Source organism: Fusarium phalaenopsidis, assembly GCF_050370095.1.
Source record: "Fusarium phalaenopsidis strain FUZ10S chromosome Unknown contig_32316, whole genome shotgun sequence".
Taxonomy (NCBI): Eukaryota; Fungi; Ascomycota; class Sordariomycetes; order Hypocreales; family Nectriaceae; genus Fusarium; species Fusarium phalaenopsidis.
Window position 1 is genome coordinate 1915331 of NW_028145399.1, and position 18630 is coordinate 1933960.

Here is an 18630-nt window from a genome sequence, read left to right on the forward strand (position 1 = left end):
AAGGCAGCTCAGCCTAATGAAAATCCTCATGAAATGAGTCAGGGCCTTGACGGTATAAATGCCTGATACGAGTTTGTCTGCAGGGATTGCACAAGCATAAAGGCCGTTGCCTTGCCGGGCGCAACGCGCGGCAGCATGATTCTGATCGAATCAAGTATATCCAATGTCAAACAATTCACAAAAATATGTTTCAATCATGCAGTTTTTTATCATTAGATCGGGGCATCCGAGTCGTAAAGGAAAATAAACACAACCATCACTCTCAAAAGCTACGGACTCGCCGCCTTTCAAGGTTGTGAGCAAGGCGACGGGAGGGCTGTGTGAAAATCCTGAATCTTATCAGCCAATCAGGGGAGATGGATTCATGACGTCAAGGTAGAGGTGGTACCGAGTCTTGGCATGTGTTTTGGTAGAGGGGTCTCAAAGCACGAAATATGAAGGGAATTGGAACAAAATAATATGGATAAATAGCAAATAAAGGATAGGCACAGAGGATTGAGGCCATTTAACAACCTACTTGTCAACAAATTCAACGCATATCCCCTTATCTCTCCATCATCCACCACCCAGGTTGATGCCTTAGTTGCTGCCTGACTCTCTATCAGCCAAAAAATCTGAAAATCTTGCCCCACCAAACAAAAATTCACCCCGCCTCGCCTCCATCAACCGCCGCGAAAAAAGGCTTGAACCTGAACACACCCATCCAACCGGCAGGACTGGAACCGCCACGCTCATTGTTTTGCTTGGCCACTTTTTTTCTTTGTCGGTCAAGTCAGCTCTTCCTTTTTCATCATCCTTCTTCCTCCCTCCCAGTCATCGAACGGTCCATCTTCCAAACCACCCATATACCCCTCGGTTTGGATTTTCTAGGCTCTCTTTTCGACAGTCTCCGTTCCTTCGACCCCGCGCTTTCTTTTTTTTTCCCCCAGTCCGTCGTCACAATGGCTCCCTCCGCGTCCAAGGAGAAGCGTCTCGCAAAGAAGGCTGCCGAGGGCAAGCTCAAGGGCAAGAAGGGCAAGAAGGCCGAGGAGGTCCAGCTCGACGCTCACGGCAACCCCATCAAGGACGATGGTGGCCCCGCGACCTCGGGCGACAAGCTCGACGAGGTGAAGCGCCTCGCTGATCAGATGGACAAGCACGGCATCTCAGACCGAGTCACTACCGGTGTCCTGTCCTCCGTCCCCTCCAGCAAGGACGTCAAGATCACCAGTGCCAGTCTGGTCTTCCACGGCCGAGTCCTCATCACCGATTCCACCCTCGAGCTCTCGTACGGTCGACGATACGGTCTCCTCGGTGAGAACGGTTGCGGAAAGTCCACCTTCCTCAAGGCTATTGCCGCCCGCGAGTACCCCATTCCCGAGCATCTCGATATCTACCTTCTCAACGAGGGTGCCCCTCCTAGCGACCTCGGCGCCCTTGAGTGGGTTGTCCGAGAGGCCGAATTGGAGCTGGAGCGCCTCGACAAGATGGCCGAGAAGCTTCTCGAGGATGAGGGCCCTGAAAGTCCTGTTCTCATTGATCTCTACGACGTGAGTTTCCTGCCCCATGCCTGAGATGCACCGCTAACGCTTCATAGCACATGGACAAGCTGGACCCCTCCACCTTTGCCACCCGTGCCTCCTTGATCCTCACGGGTCTGGGTTTCAACAAGAAGACCATCCACAAGAAGACCAAGGACATGTCCGGTGGTTGGCGAATGCGAGTCGCCCTCGCCAAGGCCCTTTTCGTCAAGCCCTCGCTACTGCTTCTCGATGACCCCACTGCCCATCTGGATCTCGAGGCCTGTGTGTGGCTGGAGGAGTACCTCAAGAAGTGGGAGCGAACCCTTGTGCTCGTTTCCCACTCCATGGATTTCCTTAACGGCGTCTGCTCCAACATGATCGATATGCGTGGAAAGCAGCTCGTCTACTACGGTGGTAACTACGACTCGTACAGCAAGACCAAGTCCGAGAACGATACCAACCAGATGAAGGCCTACCAGAAGCAGCAGGATGAGATTGCCCACATCAAAAAGTTCATTGCCAGTGCCGGTACCTACGCCAACCTGGTGCGACAGGCCAAGTCGCGCCAGAAGATTCTCGACAAGATGGAGGCCGATGGCTTCATCCAGCCTGTTGAGCAGGACAGGGTCTTCACCTTCCGCTTCGCTGACGTCGAGAAGCTCCCCCCTCCCGTTCTGTCTTTCGACAACGTCACCTTCTCTTACTCTGGAAAACCCGAGGACGACCTGTACCGCAACTTGGACCTTGGTTTTGACATGGACTCCCGAACCGCTCTTGTCGGTCCCAACGGTGTGGGCAAGTCCACTCTTCTCCGACTCATGACTGGCAAGCTTTCTCCCACTGGCGGTGTCGTGACCCGACACACTCACTTGAAGCTGGGTCTCTACTCGCAGCACAGCGCTGAGCAGCTCGACCTGACCAAGTCTGCTCTCGACTTTGTGCGAGACAAGTATAGCGAGAAGTCTCAGGACTACCAGTACTGGCGTCAACAGCTGGGCCGATACGGTCTCACTGGTGAGTCCCAGACTGCTCTGATGGGCACTCTGTCCGAGGGTCAGAAGAGCCGAATCGTCTTTGCCCTTCTCGCCATCGATGGTCCCAACATGCTACTGCTTGACGAGCCTACCAACGGTCTGGATATCCCCACCATTGACAGTTTGGCGGATGCCATCAACGCCTTTAGCGGAGGTGTCATTGTCGTTTCTCACGACTTCCGGTAGGCATCAGGAATCAACTCACTTGAGGGGCTCATGCTAATAATGAATAGATTGCTCGACAAGATTGCCAAGCAGATTCTCGTGTGCGAGAACCAGACCATCCGCGAGTGGGACGGCTCCATCTCCGAGTACAAGAACTACCTTCGCAAGAAGATGATCACGGCCGGTGCCGTCTGAGGTGCATGCGAGGAGGTGTGACGTTTTACCACTCAGCATGAAGGGGAAAATTGACTATAGAGGATTCTGTTCCAAAAGTTAATGAATGACATTAGCATGACGTGGGTATTTTCATGGGTTTTCAGCGGCGGGTGGCTAGACCATCAGGATATTTGACACGATGGGACACGAAGGCCACGACGACGCTACCAGGACGCAGGGCACGGCCTCATCTCATAGAGAGGCCCGGAAGCGTTCATGAAGATGCGGAAATGTTCACGGGATAGATTTCTTTTTCTTGGGTCCGGCTGTTTAGAGGCCTTGATTAGTATGAACATGGCTACTCTGTTTGATATCATGCTTGTTGAGATGATGCATCGTGAATGTCAGCGTAAGGCTAGACTCTGAGCTCGGTAGTTGGGACTTGGAGGCGTTGCGATCCACTATACGGAGTATTGGGGATGAGTATGGGGGTTTGTTGACCAGGAGAACCGTGTTTGTAGCTTTGGGGGAAATGGTCGTTGCGTCGGGTGCCCTTTTGGTGATCGCCTCGACGTTGGATGCTCCAGTGTCTCATTAGAGGCTCGAGCGTAGCTGACGAGCGTTTAGTACATTGCAATTTCCCAATATTCGACATCCCACGTCAAGTATAAGATCATGGTGATACTTGTAGGTTTGGACATGACAATGTTGACATGTAGCACAGGGCACACATTTTTCCCGTGGATGTTGATTCGCGTGACCAGTGAAACGCTTGTCTTGGTCGGTTGGTAATTAATTCACCGACTCAAGTAGAAGCATAAGAGATAAACAACAATTATCACAAAACAACAAATGTATAGCTGCATGGAAAGCCACAAAGACCGTGCCCAACAATTGTAATCAAGTCTGCAGAAATGTCAAAAGCCATTGCCGAGAAAGCCTAGCCATCGACTACCCTACAAGAAAAATGAGGCCATCTCCGGATTCTATTCCCCGCTGCCGGAGCGACGGGAGGACGGGGCGTCCAAAACAGGTTTAACGCTGCAAGGCATAGCTCGGCGCGTGGCCCACATGGAACGGAGACGAACGGGACAGGGGCAGCAGTCGGGACCTGGAACCTGAAAGCTCAGCAAGCCCCAAGGATGGAAGAGAAGAGAAGCAGAAGAAGGAAAAAAAAAAAAAAAAAAGGCGCGGCGGGTGAGGAGACTCGAGGCTGTGCGTGCCTTGATTTGTGCCACGATCCATGGTTGGATGTGTAAGGCGATCAAGGATGATGTGTACAGCCAGGGCATAGATACACAGCAGGGACTGGCCATAGTTACAGACAGGTAGTCAAGCATCAGAATCAAAATCACTACCATCTGAGCCCATCGCCAACTCCTCTTTGGGGAATCGTGCCTTGCACCAGTTGGTGAATTCAAACGTGATCCAAGAGTTGACAGAAACACTCGTCCTGAGGGCGTGAGCTTGTTGTGCCAGCAAATGCCATCTCGGTGGTCATATTTTAGGCCGCTCAAGCCCACCGGTTGACACCCCCCGGCACCCGTGGAAATTCTCGACTCTCGCTTCTCAAAATCTTGGGGTTGTCTCCATCCGCCAATTCCACGTCCACACCCGGCGCCTCCATCCGCGTGCGCATCACGGCCAGGACGGGGGATTTCCCTTCCCCTAGGTTACTGTACGCCTCACCTTCTCTTCTCTCTTGTCTTTGTTTGGGCTTCTCCACCATCCCATCGCCACACCACCATCAGCATTCATTGTCACCCCCTCCCTCTCTTTTCCCGATTGATTACTTGATTCTATCCATTTCAGCTTGGTACTTACACTTGCCTTGTCTCACCTGCGCCGGGCCTGGCTGTCACTCGGCTCCATCCATCACCACTGCGCTGCACCGCACCCACCTCATCACCATCAGCCTCCAGAAACAAACTCGACTCGACTCCACCCCTCTTCTTGCTCGATTCCCGCCCATTCATGTGCCTCCCCCCTCGTCTTGTCGCCATTGTCCGTATTCTCCGTTCCCCCGCTAGCTCTGGCATACCCATTGGCCCTGATTGCCCTTCCTCACCCTCGTTTATCACCCTGTCCCTTTCCCCATCTCGACTGCCGCTCCGCTTGCATCGCCGCATCCCATCCCAGCGCCACGCTCCATCCCCATCACCTCCACACCAGAACCATCTGCCCCCCCAGTCAGGGCACCCGTCCCTTTGAACTCGCCTTAGACCTGAGCTCAACCCAGACCCGACAAACCTCGCGATCCCATCCTCGTCGCCCATCGATTCCCCCGTGCGTGTTCTGCTGTTGCGCCTGGCTGCATCATCGCACCCTTAGTCGCGACCGAATCGAATCGGATCGACACCCCACAGAGCCTCGCGTGCGCATCGCGACCTCTAGCTGATCGAGTGCGCATCCTCGCCTTGAAATCCCACCCCCTCAATCGTCGCGTCACTGCCCATCGTGCACATGGGTCCTCAACTCTGATACATCTTCGGCCGTCGAATATCACACGCTGCTTGTTATTCTTGGTCCTTGCTGGGCCGGCTTCGTCTTTCCTTGAGCGCTAAGTCTCCAGCATGGACAAGAACGGCTACAACTCAACGGTGCTGCAGCGGCCACATAGAGAAGACGGTGGCGATGAGGAGCGGGAACCTCGCTCGCATCACCACCACCATCACCACCACCATCATCACCATCACCGGCGCGACGTGATGGGCGGTTCTGATGCTCCTCGTCCTGGCGGCGACTCGGCTGGCCCTCCAGCTGGTGCGACGGCGACAGCCTCATCGAATGCGAACGCGAATGCGCATCGGCACTCCACCTTCAGCCTGCGCTCGCCCAAGCAGTCCGAGTTTCGTCCTCCTCCCTTCTCTCCCCCAAACCACGGCCACGCCCATTCTCACAACGCCAGCACCTCGAGTGCTGGTCATCCTCATCAATCCCCGCCTCGCCAGGCCTTGCATAATCCCAATCCCTACATGTCTTCCTCGTCCTCGGGCGCACCGGGCGGCCCCGTCGCTCCCACTCTACCACCTCCCGTTGGTCTCAAGTCATCATCACCTGCGGCGAGCACGCCGGGTGGCCTTCAACACCATCCTTCGCAGCACCCATCGCACCAGCAGCATCAACACCAAGCTCCTCCCCCGGTGTCGCCGCTGCACCCGCCGGCTGGATACTATTCGCCCTCGGCGCCCGACGTTCATCACGGCCGTGACAGTAAACCCGCATCGCGAGGCTTCTATGACCCAACGACCGACACCACCAAGGAGCGTCGAGTTTCTGTTTCCGACGCGGCTACGCCTGCCGCCTCCTGGCACAACGCCAACGCCAACGCCAACGCGCCCCCGGCTGGCACTCCCAAGGTAAGGGGGGCAAATCCACTTCTTTTTTTGTCTTTGACTCTCCGTCGTCTCGCCCAGGCTTGATTTGATTGAATGCACCTGTCGGCCCTTGGTTTTCTTTCCTCCCCCCAACATCATTCACTTTTTGATTCTCGTCTATTTCATCACCCATCGTCTCCAGGCCATCAATGCCTGCTTCCCTTCTGAACACTATCTTAGTAAATTTTCCCACCCTCCCGTAACATCCATCGCATCACGCTTAATTTCATCACCACTCCCCTTAACGCGGCAACACGCATTCTTTCTCTCACCCGCCGCAAACCAAAACCAAAACAACCACATCACATCTTTGCTGACGTGGAGCTAACCTTTTCTTTCCGCCCCAACAGACTCGTGAGCCATACAACTATTCGCAATCTGGTGAACAACACACTCCTTCCTATTACAACGGCGGCTCTTACACATCACCACGCGCGTCTTCATTCAATCGCCCGCGCAGCCCATTATCCCATTCGCACCCCCAGCCTGGGTCTCTCAGTCCTCCAGGTCGACAGCCGCTCCTAGCTTCGCCGAGCTTGAGACATGGTGCAACAGCCAATATGAGCTCGACAACGAACGGGGCTCCTGCCCTTCCACCCTTCAAGTCGGACCTCGCGGCTCCATCACCACCAAAGCCTAATCCTCCATCCACCAGCGTACGCCATTTCGATCTTTATTCTGATGCATCGATGCTAACTCGATACAAGACGCCGAGCCGAGCTGCTGACCCCATGTCCTTCTCCAACATTCTTTCTAGTGCCGAACCTGCACCAAAACCTCGGGAACGAACACCTGTGGTTGAAGAGCGCGAGCGAGAACATGACCGAGATCGACGCGACCGAGAGCTGAAGCGTGATTCGCGAGAAGCGAAGCCGTCAAAGCGCGAGCTGGAACCCGAAGATCACGATACTGAAGTCGAGAAAGACGTCGAGACGGAGCCCGAGCCCGTCAGGGGAAAACCAAGAGAACCTGCCAAAAAGAGAGGAGGCCGTAAGTCGACCAAGGGCCGCGCCTCCGACATCCGAGAGGCGGCAAGAGAGGCAGTGACCCCCAAGAATGGGCGACGATTATCCATCAAGAAGGAATCCCCAACTCCCCGTCTACCTGCTAAGCGACAAGCGAATGGTCAGCCCAAGCAAAAGGCGTGGTCGAGCGAGATGGAAAAGAAGATCCAGAATGCCGAGTCTCAGATTGACAGCAAGGCCGCGACCCTCGATCCTGATGAGTTCGACGAGCAGCAGTACAAGGAACGCGCCCAGAAGCGCCGACGTGTAATGGCCGAGCTGGACCTAGATCAGAGTCGCCTTCGACGAGATGCTTATGCAACGTCAGCAAGCAAGAAGCTGGTGCTACATGCTGAGCTCGGCAAGCGGCGATATGACGATGTTTTCTACGATGAAGCTCTTCACGAAGTTCGCGAGCAAGAGGTCTACGCCGAGAAGGAGCGCAAGAAGGACATGCAACGCAAGCGACGTCGCGAAAAGTCCATGGCTGTCACCATGGAGCAGAAGGAGGCGGCTCTCGCGCGCGCCGAGGCAGCCGAAGACGAGGCAGAGCGCCAGAAGCACCTCCGTGATGCCGAGCGTGCCAGTAAGAAGGCACAGCAGACGAAGCTTATTCTACAACAGGGAATCAAGGGCCCCGCCCGGAACCTGGAGCTCAACCTCGAGGGTGGCACCATGTCTTCATTCCAGGCTTCCGACATGGAATCTGGCGAAGCAGGAACACCATCCGGCAAACGAAAAGGCAAGGGACGAGGTGGTCCTCGTCTTAAGAAGTCAAAAGAGCAGAAGCAGGCCGAGAAGGACTCTGCCGAAGCTGCTCAGGCAGCTTTGGATGCTGGCGAGGAGTTGCCCACCAAAGAGGAAAATCGCGTCCGTATCAAGATCAAGAAGTCCAAGAAGGAGGCTGCCTTGGAAGCCGAAAAGGACAAGGATGAGGCCGACAAGGACGAAGAGGAGCCTACCGAGAAGAAGACCAAGAAGGGCAAAGACAAAGATAAGGACAAAGACAAGGAAAAGGTCGACGACATCCCCGAGAACGAGAAGCGCTTCATGTCCAAGGGTTACAACCAAATTTACGACCAGATCTGGCGAGACATGGCTAGGAAGGATGTCAACAAGACCTTCAAGCTGGCAGTCGACTCTTACGCCACCAAGGCTTCTAACCTCAAGAAGACGGCGATTCTGGCATCCAAGGAGGCTAAGCGCTGGCAGCTCCGAACCAACAAGGGCACCAAGGATCTTCAGGCCCGCGCCAAGCGAGTCATGCGTGACATGATGGGCTTCTGGAAACGCAACGAACGTGAGGAGCGAGACCTTCGCAAGGCTGCCGAGAAGCAAGAGATTGAGAATGCCCGCAAGGAGGAAGCTGATCGTGAAGCCGCTCGTCAGAAGAGGAAGCTCAACTTCCTTATCTCCCAGACTGAGCTTTACTCTCATTTCATCGGCAAGAAGATCAAGACTGATGAGGTGGAGCGCAGTACCGACAACCCTGATGTGGCCAGGGATGCGCACCAGATTGACGAGCAGAAACTCGACATCGAGGAGCCTACCACTGTCGCCGGCAAGGTCACAGACTTTGCCAATCTTGACTTTGAGGAGGGCAGTGATGAAGCTCTTCGTGCTGCTGCTATGGCCAACGCCCAGAACGCCATTGCAGAGGCTCAAAAGAAGGCTCGCGACTTCAACAACCAGGGCCTTGACATGGACGAGGAGGGCGAGATGAACTTCCAGAACCCCACAGGTCTGGGAGACGTCGAAATCGAGCAGCCCAAGCTCATCAACGCTCAGCTCAAGGAGTACCAGCTCAAGGGTCTCAACTGGCTTGTCAACCTGTACGAGCAGGGCATCAACGGTATCTTGGCCGACGAAATGGGTCTCGGAAAGACTGTTCAGTCCATTTCCGTGATGGCGTACCTTGCCGAGAAGCACGACATTTGGGGTCCTTTCCTGGTTGTCGCCCCAGCTTCAACACTTCACAACTGGCAGCAAGAAATTGCCAAGTTCGTTCCTGAGTTCAAGATCCTACCGTACTGGGGTGGCGCTGGCGACCGAAAGGTTCTCCGAAAGTTTTGGGACCGCAAGCACACTACGTACCGAAAGGATGCTCCTTTCCACGTTTGCGTGACTTCGTACCAGCTTGTTGTCTCAGATGTGGCCTACTTCCAGAAGATGAGATGGCAATACATGATTCTGGACGAGGCCCAGGCCATCAAGAGCTCTCAGAGTTCTCGTTGGAAGTGCCTTCTCGGCTTCCACTGCCGAAACCGACTGTTGCTTACGGGTACTCCTATCCAGAACAACATGCAGGAACTTTGGGCCCTTCTCCATTTCATCATGCCGTCGCTGTTTGACTCTCACGACGAGTTCAGCGAATGGTTCTCCAAGGATATTGAGTCGCACGCGCAGAGTAACACTAAGCTCAACGAGGATCAGCTCAAGCGTCTTCACATGATCTTGAAGCCCTTCATGCTTCGACGTGTGAAGAAGCATGTGCAGAAGGAGCTTGGTGACAAGATTGAACTCGACGTGTTCTGCGATCTCACTTACCGACAACGGGCTTACTACAGCAATCTGCGGAACCAGATTAACATTATGGATCTCGTCGAGAAGGCTACCATGGGAGATGACCAAGACTCTGGCACTCTGATGAACTTGGTGATGCAGTTCCGAAAGGTCTGTAACCATCCTGATCTGTTTGAGCGTGCTGAAGTCCGTTCACCTTTCGCCTGCGCCTACTTCGCCGAGACGGCCTCATTTGTCCGCGAGGGCAGTGAAGTCTCTGTGGGCTACTCGAGTCGCAACATGATCGAGTACGAACTTCCCCGTCTCATCTGGCAAGAAGGTGGTCGCCTGCACAAGGCTGGCCCGGACAATCAGACAGCTGGTTGGCGAAGCCAGGCACTCAACCACATGATGAACATCTGGAGTCCAGAGAACGTTCGAGAGAGTAGCAGTGAATCCAAGGCATTCTCATGGCTTCGGTTTGCTGATGCTTCGCCCAACGAAGTCTATGAGGCTACACACTCGAGCTTGATCACCCGAGCTGCCAAGGAGATTCAAAAGCGTGATCGACTTGGCTACTTCAATGTTGCATACGCCGAGTCTGAAGACAAGAACTACACTCCGGCTCATGCTCTCTTCCAGATTCGGGCTCGTCAGAACCGGAAGCCTGTTGCAGAAATCACCACCGAGGGCGTCTTGGCCCAGCTGATGAATGTTGCCCGGGCAGACTATGACGAGTCTGGTCTGGGACGATTGGAGCCAGCTGGCAAACCTCGCGCGTCAGCTCCCCCGATCCAAGTTTCTTGTCGTAGCTCGGGTTCCGAGATCGAGCGAGCCAACAACCTGTTCAATGTCGACATTCGCAAGATCCTCTTCGGACCGACAGTGTTTGAGCAGAGGGCACTAGTGGAGAAGAAGGTTCCTCTGGAGCTGTACCCTTCGCGCGAGATGCTTCCCAAGCCGGATCACGAGAAGAAGGGCTTTACCAACATCTCGGTCCCGTCCATGCAACGATTTGTCACCGACAGTGGCAAACTTGCCAAGCTCGACGACCTGCTCTTCAAACTCAAGGCCGAGGGTCATCGTGTGCTGCTGTACTTCCAGATGACACGCATGATCGACATGATGGAGGAGTACCTGACATACCGCAACTACAAGTACTGCCGTTTGGATGGTTCGACCAAGCTCGAGGATCGACGAGACACGGTGCACGATTTCCAGACCCGTCCCGAGATCTTCATCTTCCTCCTGTCCACTCGTGCCGGTGGTCTCGGTATCAACCTCACATCCGCCGATACCGTCATCTTCTACGACTCGGATTGGAACCCGACCATCGACTCACAGGCCATGGACCGAGCCCATCGACTGGGTCAGACCAGGCAGGTTACGGTGTACCGTCTCATCACTCGCGGTACCATCGAGGAGCGTATCCGAAAGCGTGCTCTGCAGAAGGAGGAAGTGCAGCGCGTCGTTATCCAAGGTGGCGGTGCCAGCGTCGACTTCTCTGGTCGTCGTGCTCCCGAGAACCGCAACCGCGACATTGCCATGTGGTTGGCGGATGACGAACAGGCGGAGATGATTGAGCGCCGCGAAAAGGAACTCCTCGAGTCGGGCGAGTTGGAGAAGCAGCAGAAGAAGAAGGGAGGCAAGCGTCGCAAGGCAGAGAACTCTGCCAGCTTGGATGAGATGTATCATGAAGGTGAGCAAGTTCTTTTCCCACAAGATGACACAAGCTAACAAGTTTCAGGCGAGGGTCACTTTGATGACGGTTCCAAGGGGCTTTCTGGAACGGTAACACCGAACACGCCCGCCGCTGCTGAGAGCGATACCAAGGGCAAGAAAGGCAGGGTGAAGGGATCTAAACGAGCCAAAACGGCCAAGCAACGGCTGGCTATCGCCGATGGCATGGTTTAGTGGATGGATATGGATTGCGCAATGTTGAGTTGACATGGGTGTTTGATAACGGATACTTGGAGCCTCGGGTGGCTCAAGGTTGGGAGATGAAGGGAGTTATTGTACTAGCTTTTGTTGTTGATATTTGATCACGGTGAAGGGTTAGAGGGGGTAACCAAAAGCCAAAAGAAGGACGGCAGAGCCACTCTAGGAGGTGGCTGTCGCCGAGGTGGACACTGTACTATTATTACGTAGGCATAGACGGACGGAAACAGTGCGTACTTGTTCACTCGGTCTGCGATGTTGATGTATCTGATGGTGTATCTGAGGGTGTATCTGAGGGTGTGTGAAGCTGGTGGCTGCCATGAATGGCTGCAGCCTGCCTCAGGCTTGTGAAGTCCAATCTGGGTCCCGACGCCCATCAAAAGCCATATCCGGTATGGTGTAGTGGCTAACATTTCGCGCTCTCATAACCTGAGGGAATAGCACCGCGGAGCCCAGGGTTCGATTCCCTGTACCGGAGTTTCTTTTTGTCCCTGACTGCCATGTTGCATAGCTTGAGAGGGTTCCTGTGAATCCAGTGGAAGTCAGAAGTTGTGTCTCTTTTTACTACATATAAGTTTGTTAAACAAGCGAGAGTCTATTTTATTAAAAAACTAGGTTTAAAAGAGACAGGTCTGGCCCCCACCGGTCTGACGGGAGGCGGCTCACCACCCTTGATGAAGTTGACAAGAACAGCAAAAAGAAGGCGACAACAGCAAAAGAAAAACCTCTCCGGTACAGGGAATCGAACCCTGGGCTCCGCGGTGCTATTCCCTCAGGTTATGAGAGCGCGAAATGTTAGCCACTACACCATACCGGATGTGATATGATTGGTTGAGAGCTCGTGATGCAGAGAGTCACTATCAGCAGGCGGCAACTCATGGCTCCTGATTGTGATGCAATTCGACCTGATGCTTTTCCGCTTGACGGCTGTTTTCCCTCAAAGGCCATTTGTACAAGTTGAAAGCGGTTCCAATATTTGGTTTGGATCCATTAAAACATGCCAAGGTGGGATGTCTTAGTCCTCCCAACTCATCTTAGATACCTCACATGACGGAACATCAACTGAGGTGAATGATCAGGTTGTTGGGATTTCTTCCCTAGTTTAGAATTATCTTTAATCTTGATTTTCTACTTGGTTAAGTTTTAGTATTTTTTGGTTATCCTGTGTTCTGAAGAGCCGTGCTGTTGTACCACCATAGCTGCTGGTTAATAAGCCATGGCGATAAGTTCAACCCACATGTGAGTGAGACAGGCATCTTCAAACTTGGAACCTTCAATCACCATCGAAAACTCAACATTTCCCGTCTGACAACGAAACTTGAACATGGCAACCTCCGAGAACGCATCGTCAGCCTTTTACGGCACCATCATTCACTCAACATCCCCCACCACAATCACAATCCTCCAAAACACCCTCCTCACCATCTCATCAGGCCGCATCGTCTCCCTCCAGCCAGACATATCCCCCGATAAGCTCTCCTCTCTCAACATCCCCATCACAAAGCTCGCACCTCATCAGTTCCTCATCCCCGGTTTTGTCGATACGCATAACCATGCCCCGCAGTGGATGCAGCGCGGTCTTGGACAGGGCATGCACATTCTTGACTGGCTTGAGGGCGTGACGTTTCCCAATGAGGCGCGCTTTCGCGATGTTGAGTATGCGAAGCGTGTTTATTCTTCTTTGGTTGATGGCATGCTTAGGCAGGGTGTTACTACTGCGAGTTATTATGGCTCGCTGCATGGAGATGCTACGTGTGTCCTCGCTGATACGTGTCTTGCAAAGGGTCAGAGGGCGTTCGTGGGCAAGTGCAACATGAACAGGAACTCGCCTGATTTCTACCGCGATGCCAGCACCGAAGAGTCTCTGGCTGAGACGAAGCGGTGTATCCAGCACGTCCGGTCTATCGATCCTGACGGCCATCTTGTCAGATACGTCATCACGCCTCGCTTCGCTATATCGTGTGAGCCAGACCTCCTGGAGGGTCTTGGGGTTATCGCATCGGAGAATACGGATTTGCCGATACAGACGCATTTCAACGAGGCGCAGCAGGAGATTGATGCTACGCTCTCCTTGTTTCCAGACTTCAACAATGAGGTTGATTTGTATGCGCACTATAACCTGCTGAACCAGAGATCTGTCCTTGCGCACTGCACCATCATGACGTCTGGAGAGACGGACAAGTTGGAGGCTCATGGCTGTGGTGTGGCGCACTGTCCGACGGCCAACATGACGGTTGGGGGAGGTTTCATGGCTGCTCCTGTACGGGACTTTATGAGGCGAGGCATCAAGGTCGGGTTGGGCACTGATTCAGGCGGTGGATTCTCCTCGTCGATTCTTGACTCTATGCGTCACGCGTTGATTGCATCATTCTCAAAAGAAGCAGAAACAAAAGGCGCCGACAAAGGGCTGAGCCTAGACGAGGTGTTTTATCTTTCGACGATGGGAGGAGCGAGGGTCATGGGCGTGGGTGATGAGATTGGAAACTTTGAGGTTGGGAAGCAGTTTGATGCTGTCGTCGTGGACATGGATTCTTCGAGGCGAGGTGTGAATGCCCCTGTTGAGGAGGAGGATTCGACGAGGAGGGTGTTTGACAAGTTTCTCATGACGGGGGATGATAGAAACATTGTCGAGGTGTATGTCAGGGGTCGAAAGGCGTATTCCATCGAGTAAAGCTACTCGGAATTACTATTATCTTGATCAACACATCTATTACACGGCCTCGTCTCCAACAGGCGCCCGTCGCTTCCTCCTAGCAGCATCTAGACTCTCTATCTGCTGGCCGCTACTCGTTTGCCGTGGAGTTTCATCACCGTCGTCTGGCGTGTCAGGTAACCTAACCCTCTTGCCTCCCCAGCCGGCACTCATGCTCAGTGTCTGAGCCGCATAGTCGAGATCTCCATCTAACCCGTATCTAAACGCCTCCTTCTCTTGAAGCGGGAGGTGGTTAAATCGCCAATCCCACACGGCAGCGTACGTAGACCTGTACGAGGCAAACGCCATTATCGAGCCAATCACTCCGCCTCCCATGATATCATACCAATTATGCGCGGCGTCTATGGTCAACGATCCAGCGATTAGCACTGCAGCTAGCAGCGGCACAAACGTGAGACACAGCTTCCAAAACGCGGGCTTGTGGTCCGCCCAGACCTTGAGCTTTGCGTTTAGCCAGAGGAAGAGAAAGCCGAATCCTGCAAAGGCGGCTGTCGTGTGACCGCTTGGGAACGAGGTTATGGCGTTTTGTATCTTGGACTTGTCGGGCTGCGTGCAAATCTCTGTCGTGTACATGACCTTGTGGAACCCAACGCCATTGAGACCAGATGCGTTTCTCTCGGATGCGAGTGATGTATCGGGCATGCAGACGTCTAGAAAGTATGGTCTGAAGCCTCCGACGAGTTGCTTGAGCGTTACCTGGAAGAGAGACGCCAATATGACGGACCAGGTGGTTCCCATTATGGCGTTGCTGGCGTCCCATATGGATCTGATTTGTATCTGCGCGAGAAGGTACACGCTAAACGGTCCGGCGATGGAGATTGCACCTGAGAGCCAGGAAGGGATTATCCAGCCTCGATCGGGGTACGCCCATTCTGGGTATATGATGTCGCCCGAGGTTGCGTCGAAGGTTATGGGAAAGGTTCGAGTGATGATGACGGGGGTGTGATATAGCTAGACAATAAAGTTAGCAAGAGTCGAGGTGAAGGAGAGAGAGATGACGTACGCCGAATGCAAGACCGCCGACTACGGCCATACAAAGAAGATCAATCCAATTGATCAAGAACCATTGTCGCATAAACAGTCGGATTCTTTGGGACTTGGACTCTGAAAATGGCGGCATGCTGGGCTAAAGAGATCCAGCAGCCAGTCGATTATTTCATGCTACGGAGAAAAAGAGGAAGAAAAGAAGAAGAAAGGATCAACAGGAACGAGAAACAAAGTGGTGTTGCTTGATCACGAGGAATGGAATTGAGAGTTGGCTGTCGCGTGCTCCCTTTTGTCTGACGTCATGGTGCACCAAATCCGATCGCGGCATAAACGTCGATGCAGAGATTGGTTGGACAGCGTCTTGATAGATCCTGCCCGTTTTATTACCTGTTACAAAGGAGAGAGTGTCACTGCAGTTACTAGAGATATTAAAGAATGTGAAGCTTAAAGTAAGTTCTATTCTAAACACCAAGGTATAACGTATATCTATGGTATGGTATCAATCATACAAAAACGCCGTTCCATGCAAATATAATCATCAAATGCCCGCCGTATATCCAAACCAATATCTACATCTGCATATATATCATATACGACATTACTTCTTCAGAGATCCAGGGCCCTGGACACCACGGGCACGGCTTCGTACCCGGGCGTCGTACTTGAGCGCCTTGTCACCAATGGTACCGTCTGTGTTGACGGTAGATCCAGAGACACAAGGTGCACCGCTCCATCCCACAGCTGAAGCGTGTCTCCACGTCTCGGAGGGGTCAGCCAGCATGCGCTGCGTGTAAAACAGTCGGCAGTTGGCGGCCTCGTACCGGAAGTGCACGGGGTATCCGTCGACGTCGTCCTCGGTGTAGCCGCTCAGCGCGTTGACCTTGCCGGCGTTGGCACCGTCTGTGAGGGGCAGCAGGGGAGGATCGTCAAGGCTGGGGAATGCATCCTCGTGGTCTTGAAGGATCTTGAGAGCCTTCTTGTCGTTCTTGACGCCCGAGAGGAAAGACGCAGTCGCAGAGACAAAGTCGGAGTGGAACGAGAGCAGAGTACCCTTGACGCCACCCATAGCCTGCATAGCGAGGTGGAGGGGACGTCCACCGACGGCCACTGTGCGGATACCGTAGTTACGGGTTAACCAACCGGTCAGGACGGTGCAGGCGGAAGCGCAAGTGCCGTCGGTGATGATGAGAATGTTCTCGGGCTTCCAGGGAGCTTTGGCCGCAGGGGTCTCATTACCAGAGTCTTCGTCGTCTCCGAAGCGGCCAAGATTGCTCTGGAACGCCGCAGTCATGTTCTGGCCACCCTTGATCGTGTAAGGACCGAACCACTCCTTGCCCTCCTCGATGGGTTTGCCCTTGGTGTCGATGGGCCACTCGTTACTCTTGGTGATGAGGACATTAAGGAGTGTCTCGTAGTCGGCTTCGGAAGCGGCCGCGAGGGCCTCGGTGGCGCGGTATCGGCCAAAGGTGGTGAACTCGCCATCGGGGAACAGCACTTGGTAGATGGACTGGGCCAGGGCGAGAGAGCCGCCGCCGTTGGCCGAGACGTCGATGATGAGCTTGTCGCGGCCGGCCTTCTTGGCCTTTTCGATGAACTCGCCAAGCACCTCCTCGCCCTCGGCAACGTATTCAGTAAAGTTGAAATCGGCGAGCGTGCTAAAGTCGAAGCCGATGGGCAGGAAGCTCAGGATGGACAGTACAGCCGTCTTCTCGTATCCTTCGCCCTCGAGAAAGTAACCAGCCAGCGAATTCTTGGAGTGCTTGACCACAGGCTTGGGGTATCCAGGAAGGTCGGTGCTCTTCGTGCTGGCGGCGCGGCGCTCATTGCCCGATGGCTTCTTGCTGGTCTTGTTGTGAGGGATCTCAAAGTACTCGTGGAAATCCTCGCCAGACTCGATGCCTGAAAAGTCGACGGTGGCGGGGATGGCGATCTCGTTTACAACCTCGAGCGTGCTGCCGTTGTAGAACTTGATGGTGTACTTGTCGGGAATCTCAAACTGTGTGATGAGCGTCGTGCCAGCCATGCCGACGGCGGCACGGGGCAGAGTTGAGAACAGGTTGTTGAACTGAGCGTCGGGATCGTTCATGTTGTTGGTGTTGTGGGCAGCATCCTCCTCGAGCCACTTGTAGATGGGGATACCATCGATGCTCTTGATGGCAGAGGGATAGTAGTCGAGATTGCCTTGGTTACCACGGACGACATCAATGCTGTGGAACATCTGAGGGAGGCTGAGACCATTCGAAGAGATGGACTTGAAGTCGAGGCCTCGTCGGACGTAGAGGAAGGTATTGAGGAGAGCTGGAGGGTAGTCAAAGTGGAGATCGTTGGCGGCCGCGAACTAATACGGTGAGCAATGTTTCAGCAGATGTAGATGTAGATGTCTTACAAGGCTGCGCAGATCAGTCATGACCTCGTACTGACTCTTGTACTTGTCCTTGTTCAAGTTGTCACGGATAGTATCCAATCCACCCAGGACATTGACACCAGGGAAGAGGTATCCCTCTGGAGGATCAGCGAGAACCTCGAGCGTGCTCTGAAAACCGATCAAAGGCTCAAGGTAGTCCAGAAGCGCAAGGTCACGCTCCTTGTCGAGGGGAACCGACTTGAGACAAGCAATACCCACTGACACAGGAATTTGAAGAAAAGCAGCCTTGCCCGGCTCAGTATTTGACTCCTCATACACCTGACTGAGTATCTTGCAAGGCTCGGCATCGCTATTGGTGTAGTCCCTAGCGGAGATGAAAGAAGGCTCATTCCGACCCTCGTGCATGATCTGCCTGGGTTCGAGAGCGGCGGCGAGGCCCGCGAGGGCCAGGACACCAAGGGCAATCATGACGAACAAAGAAAAACCGACTTGGGATGATTGAAAGCTGGAGTGAATGGAGATGACCTCTCCGGGCGCCTACCAACCCTTATATGCCGGGCCATCCTTCACGAGTCAATACAATGATGGATCCTCTTCCCAAGCGTTTCAACTGCAAAGCCTCAGCCGCCCCGTCTCATCCCAGCCCCAGGAGCTGGGATGTATTCTGCCCTGTGGACGGGGCCGAGTGGCCACCATTACTGCTTAGCGGAGGGGCCGGACTGTGGGACTTGGAGCCCGGCGAGAGCCTCCGGTTGGCTCCGGGTGGTCATGGCCAGGAACCTGGCTTGTTTTAGACGCGGGCTGTGTTGGGATCTCCGCCAGACGCTAGACGTTCATCCAGAGCAGCGGGTCTCCATTGCTGATTTTTGCAGGGGGGATTCGAGTAA

At 54.0% G+C, this 18630-nt stretch overlaps 5 protein-coding genes and 2 non-coding genes across 7 annotated transcripts; 4 read left to right on the forward strand and 3 right to left on the reverse strand.

Moving 5' to 3' along the window:
- Nucleotides 1–941: 941 nt before the first annotated feature.
- Nucleotides 942–2896, forward strand: LRP88_12164 (ATP-binding cassette family ATPase ARB1; the record flags this gene model as incomplete). The annotated part of the gene is made up of 3 exons (XM_083248563.1): nucleotides 942–1508; nucleotides 1577–2718; nucleotides 2770–2896. The coding sequence occupies 3 exons, from the start codon at nucleotides 942–944 to the stop codon at nucleotides 2894–2896; spliced, it is 1836 nt and encodes a 611-aa protein (XP_083095993.1).
- A 2669-nt stretch (nucleotides 2897–5565) lies between these two features.
- On the forward strand, nucleotides 5566–11654 carry LRP88_12165 (chromatin-remodeling ATPase INO80; the record flags this gene model as incomplete). The annotated part of the gene is made up of 3 exons (XM_083248564.1): nucleotides 5566–6216; nucleotides 6942–11439; nucleotides 11488–11654. The coding sequence occupies 3 exons, from the start codon at nucleotides 5566–5568 to the stop codon at nucleotides 11652–11654; spliced, it is 5316 nt and encodes a 1771-aa protein (XP_083095994.1).
- A 412-nt stretch (nucleotides 11655–12066) lies between these two features.
- On the forward strand, nucleotides 12067–12156 carry LRP88_12166. Its single transcript has one exon. It is a non-coding gene; the product is annotated as a tRNA-Glu (tRNA).
- Nucleotides 12157–12405: 249 nt separating this feature from the next.
- On the reverse strand, nucleotides 12406–12495 carry LRP88_12167. Its single transcript has one exon. It is a non-coding gene; the product is annotated as a tRNA-Glu (tRNA).
- A 501-nt stretch (nucleotides 12496–12996) lies between these two features.
- On the forward strand, nucleotides 12997–14349 carry LRP88_12168 (uncharacterized protein; the record flags this gene model as incomplete). Its single annotated transcript, XM_083248565.1, has 1 exon — nucleotides 12997–14349. The coding sequence occupies one exon, from the start codon at nucleotides 12997–12999 to the stop codon at nucleotides 14347–14349; it is 1353 nt and encodes a 450-aa protein (XP_083095995.1).
- Nucleotides 14350–14388: 39 nt separating this feature from the next.
- LRP88_12169 (phosphatase PAP2 family protein) lies at nucleotides 14389–15511 on the reverse strand (the record flags this gene model as incomplete). Its single annotated transcript, XM_083248566.1, has 2 exons — nucleotides 14389–15342; nucleotides 15395–15511. The coding sequence occupies 2 exons, from the start codon at nucleotides 15509–15511 to the stop codon at nucleotides 14389–14391; spliced, it is 1071 nt and encodes a 356-aa protein (XP_083095996.1).
- Nucleotides 15512–15976: 465 nt separating this feature from the next.
- On the reverse strand, nucleotides 15977–18211 carry LRP88_12170 (uncharacterized protein; the record flags this gene model as incomplete). Its single annotated transcript, XM_083248567.1, has 2 exons — nucleotides 15977–17716; nucleotides 17765–18211. 2 exons carry the CDS (start codon nucleotides 18209–18211, stop codon nucleotides 15977–15979), a joined length of 2187 nt encoding a protein of 728 aa, XP_083095997.1.
- Between the last annotated feature and the right edge of the window lie 419 nt (nucleotides 18212–18630).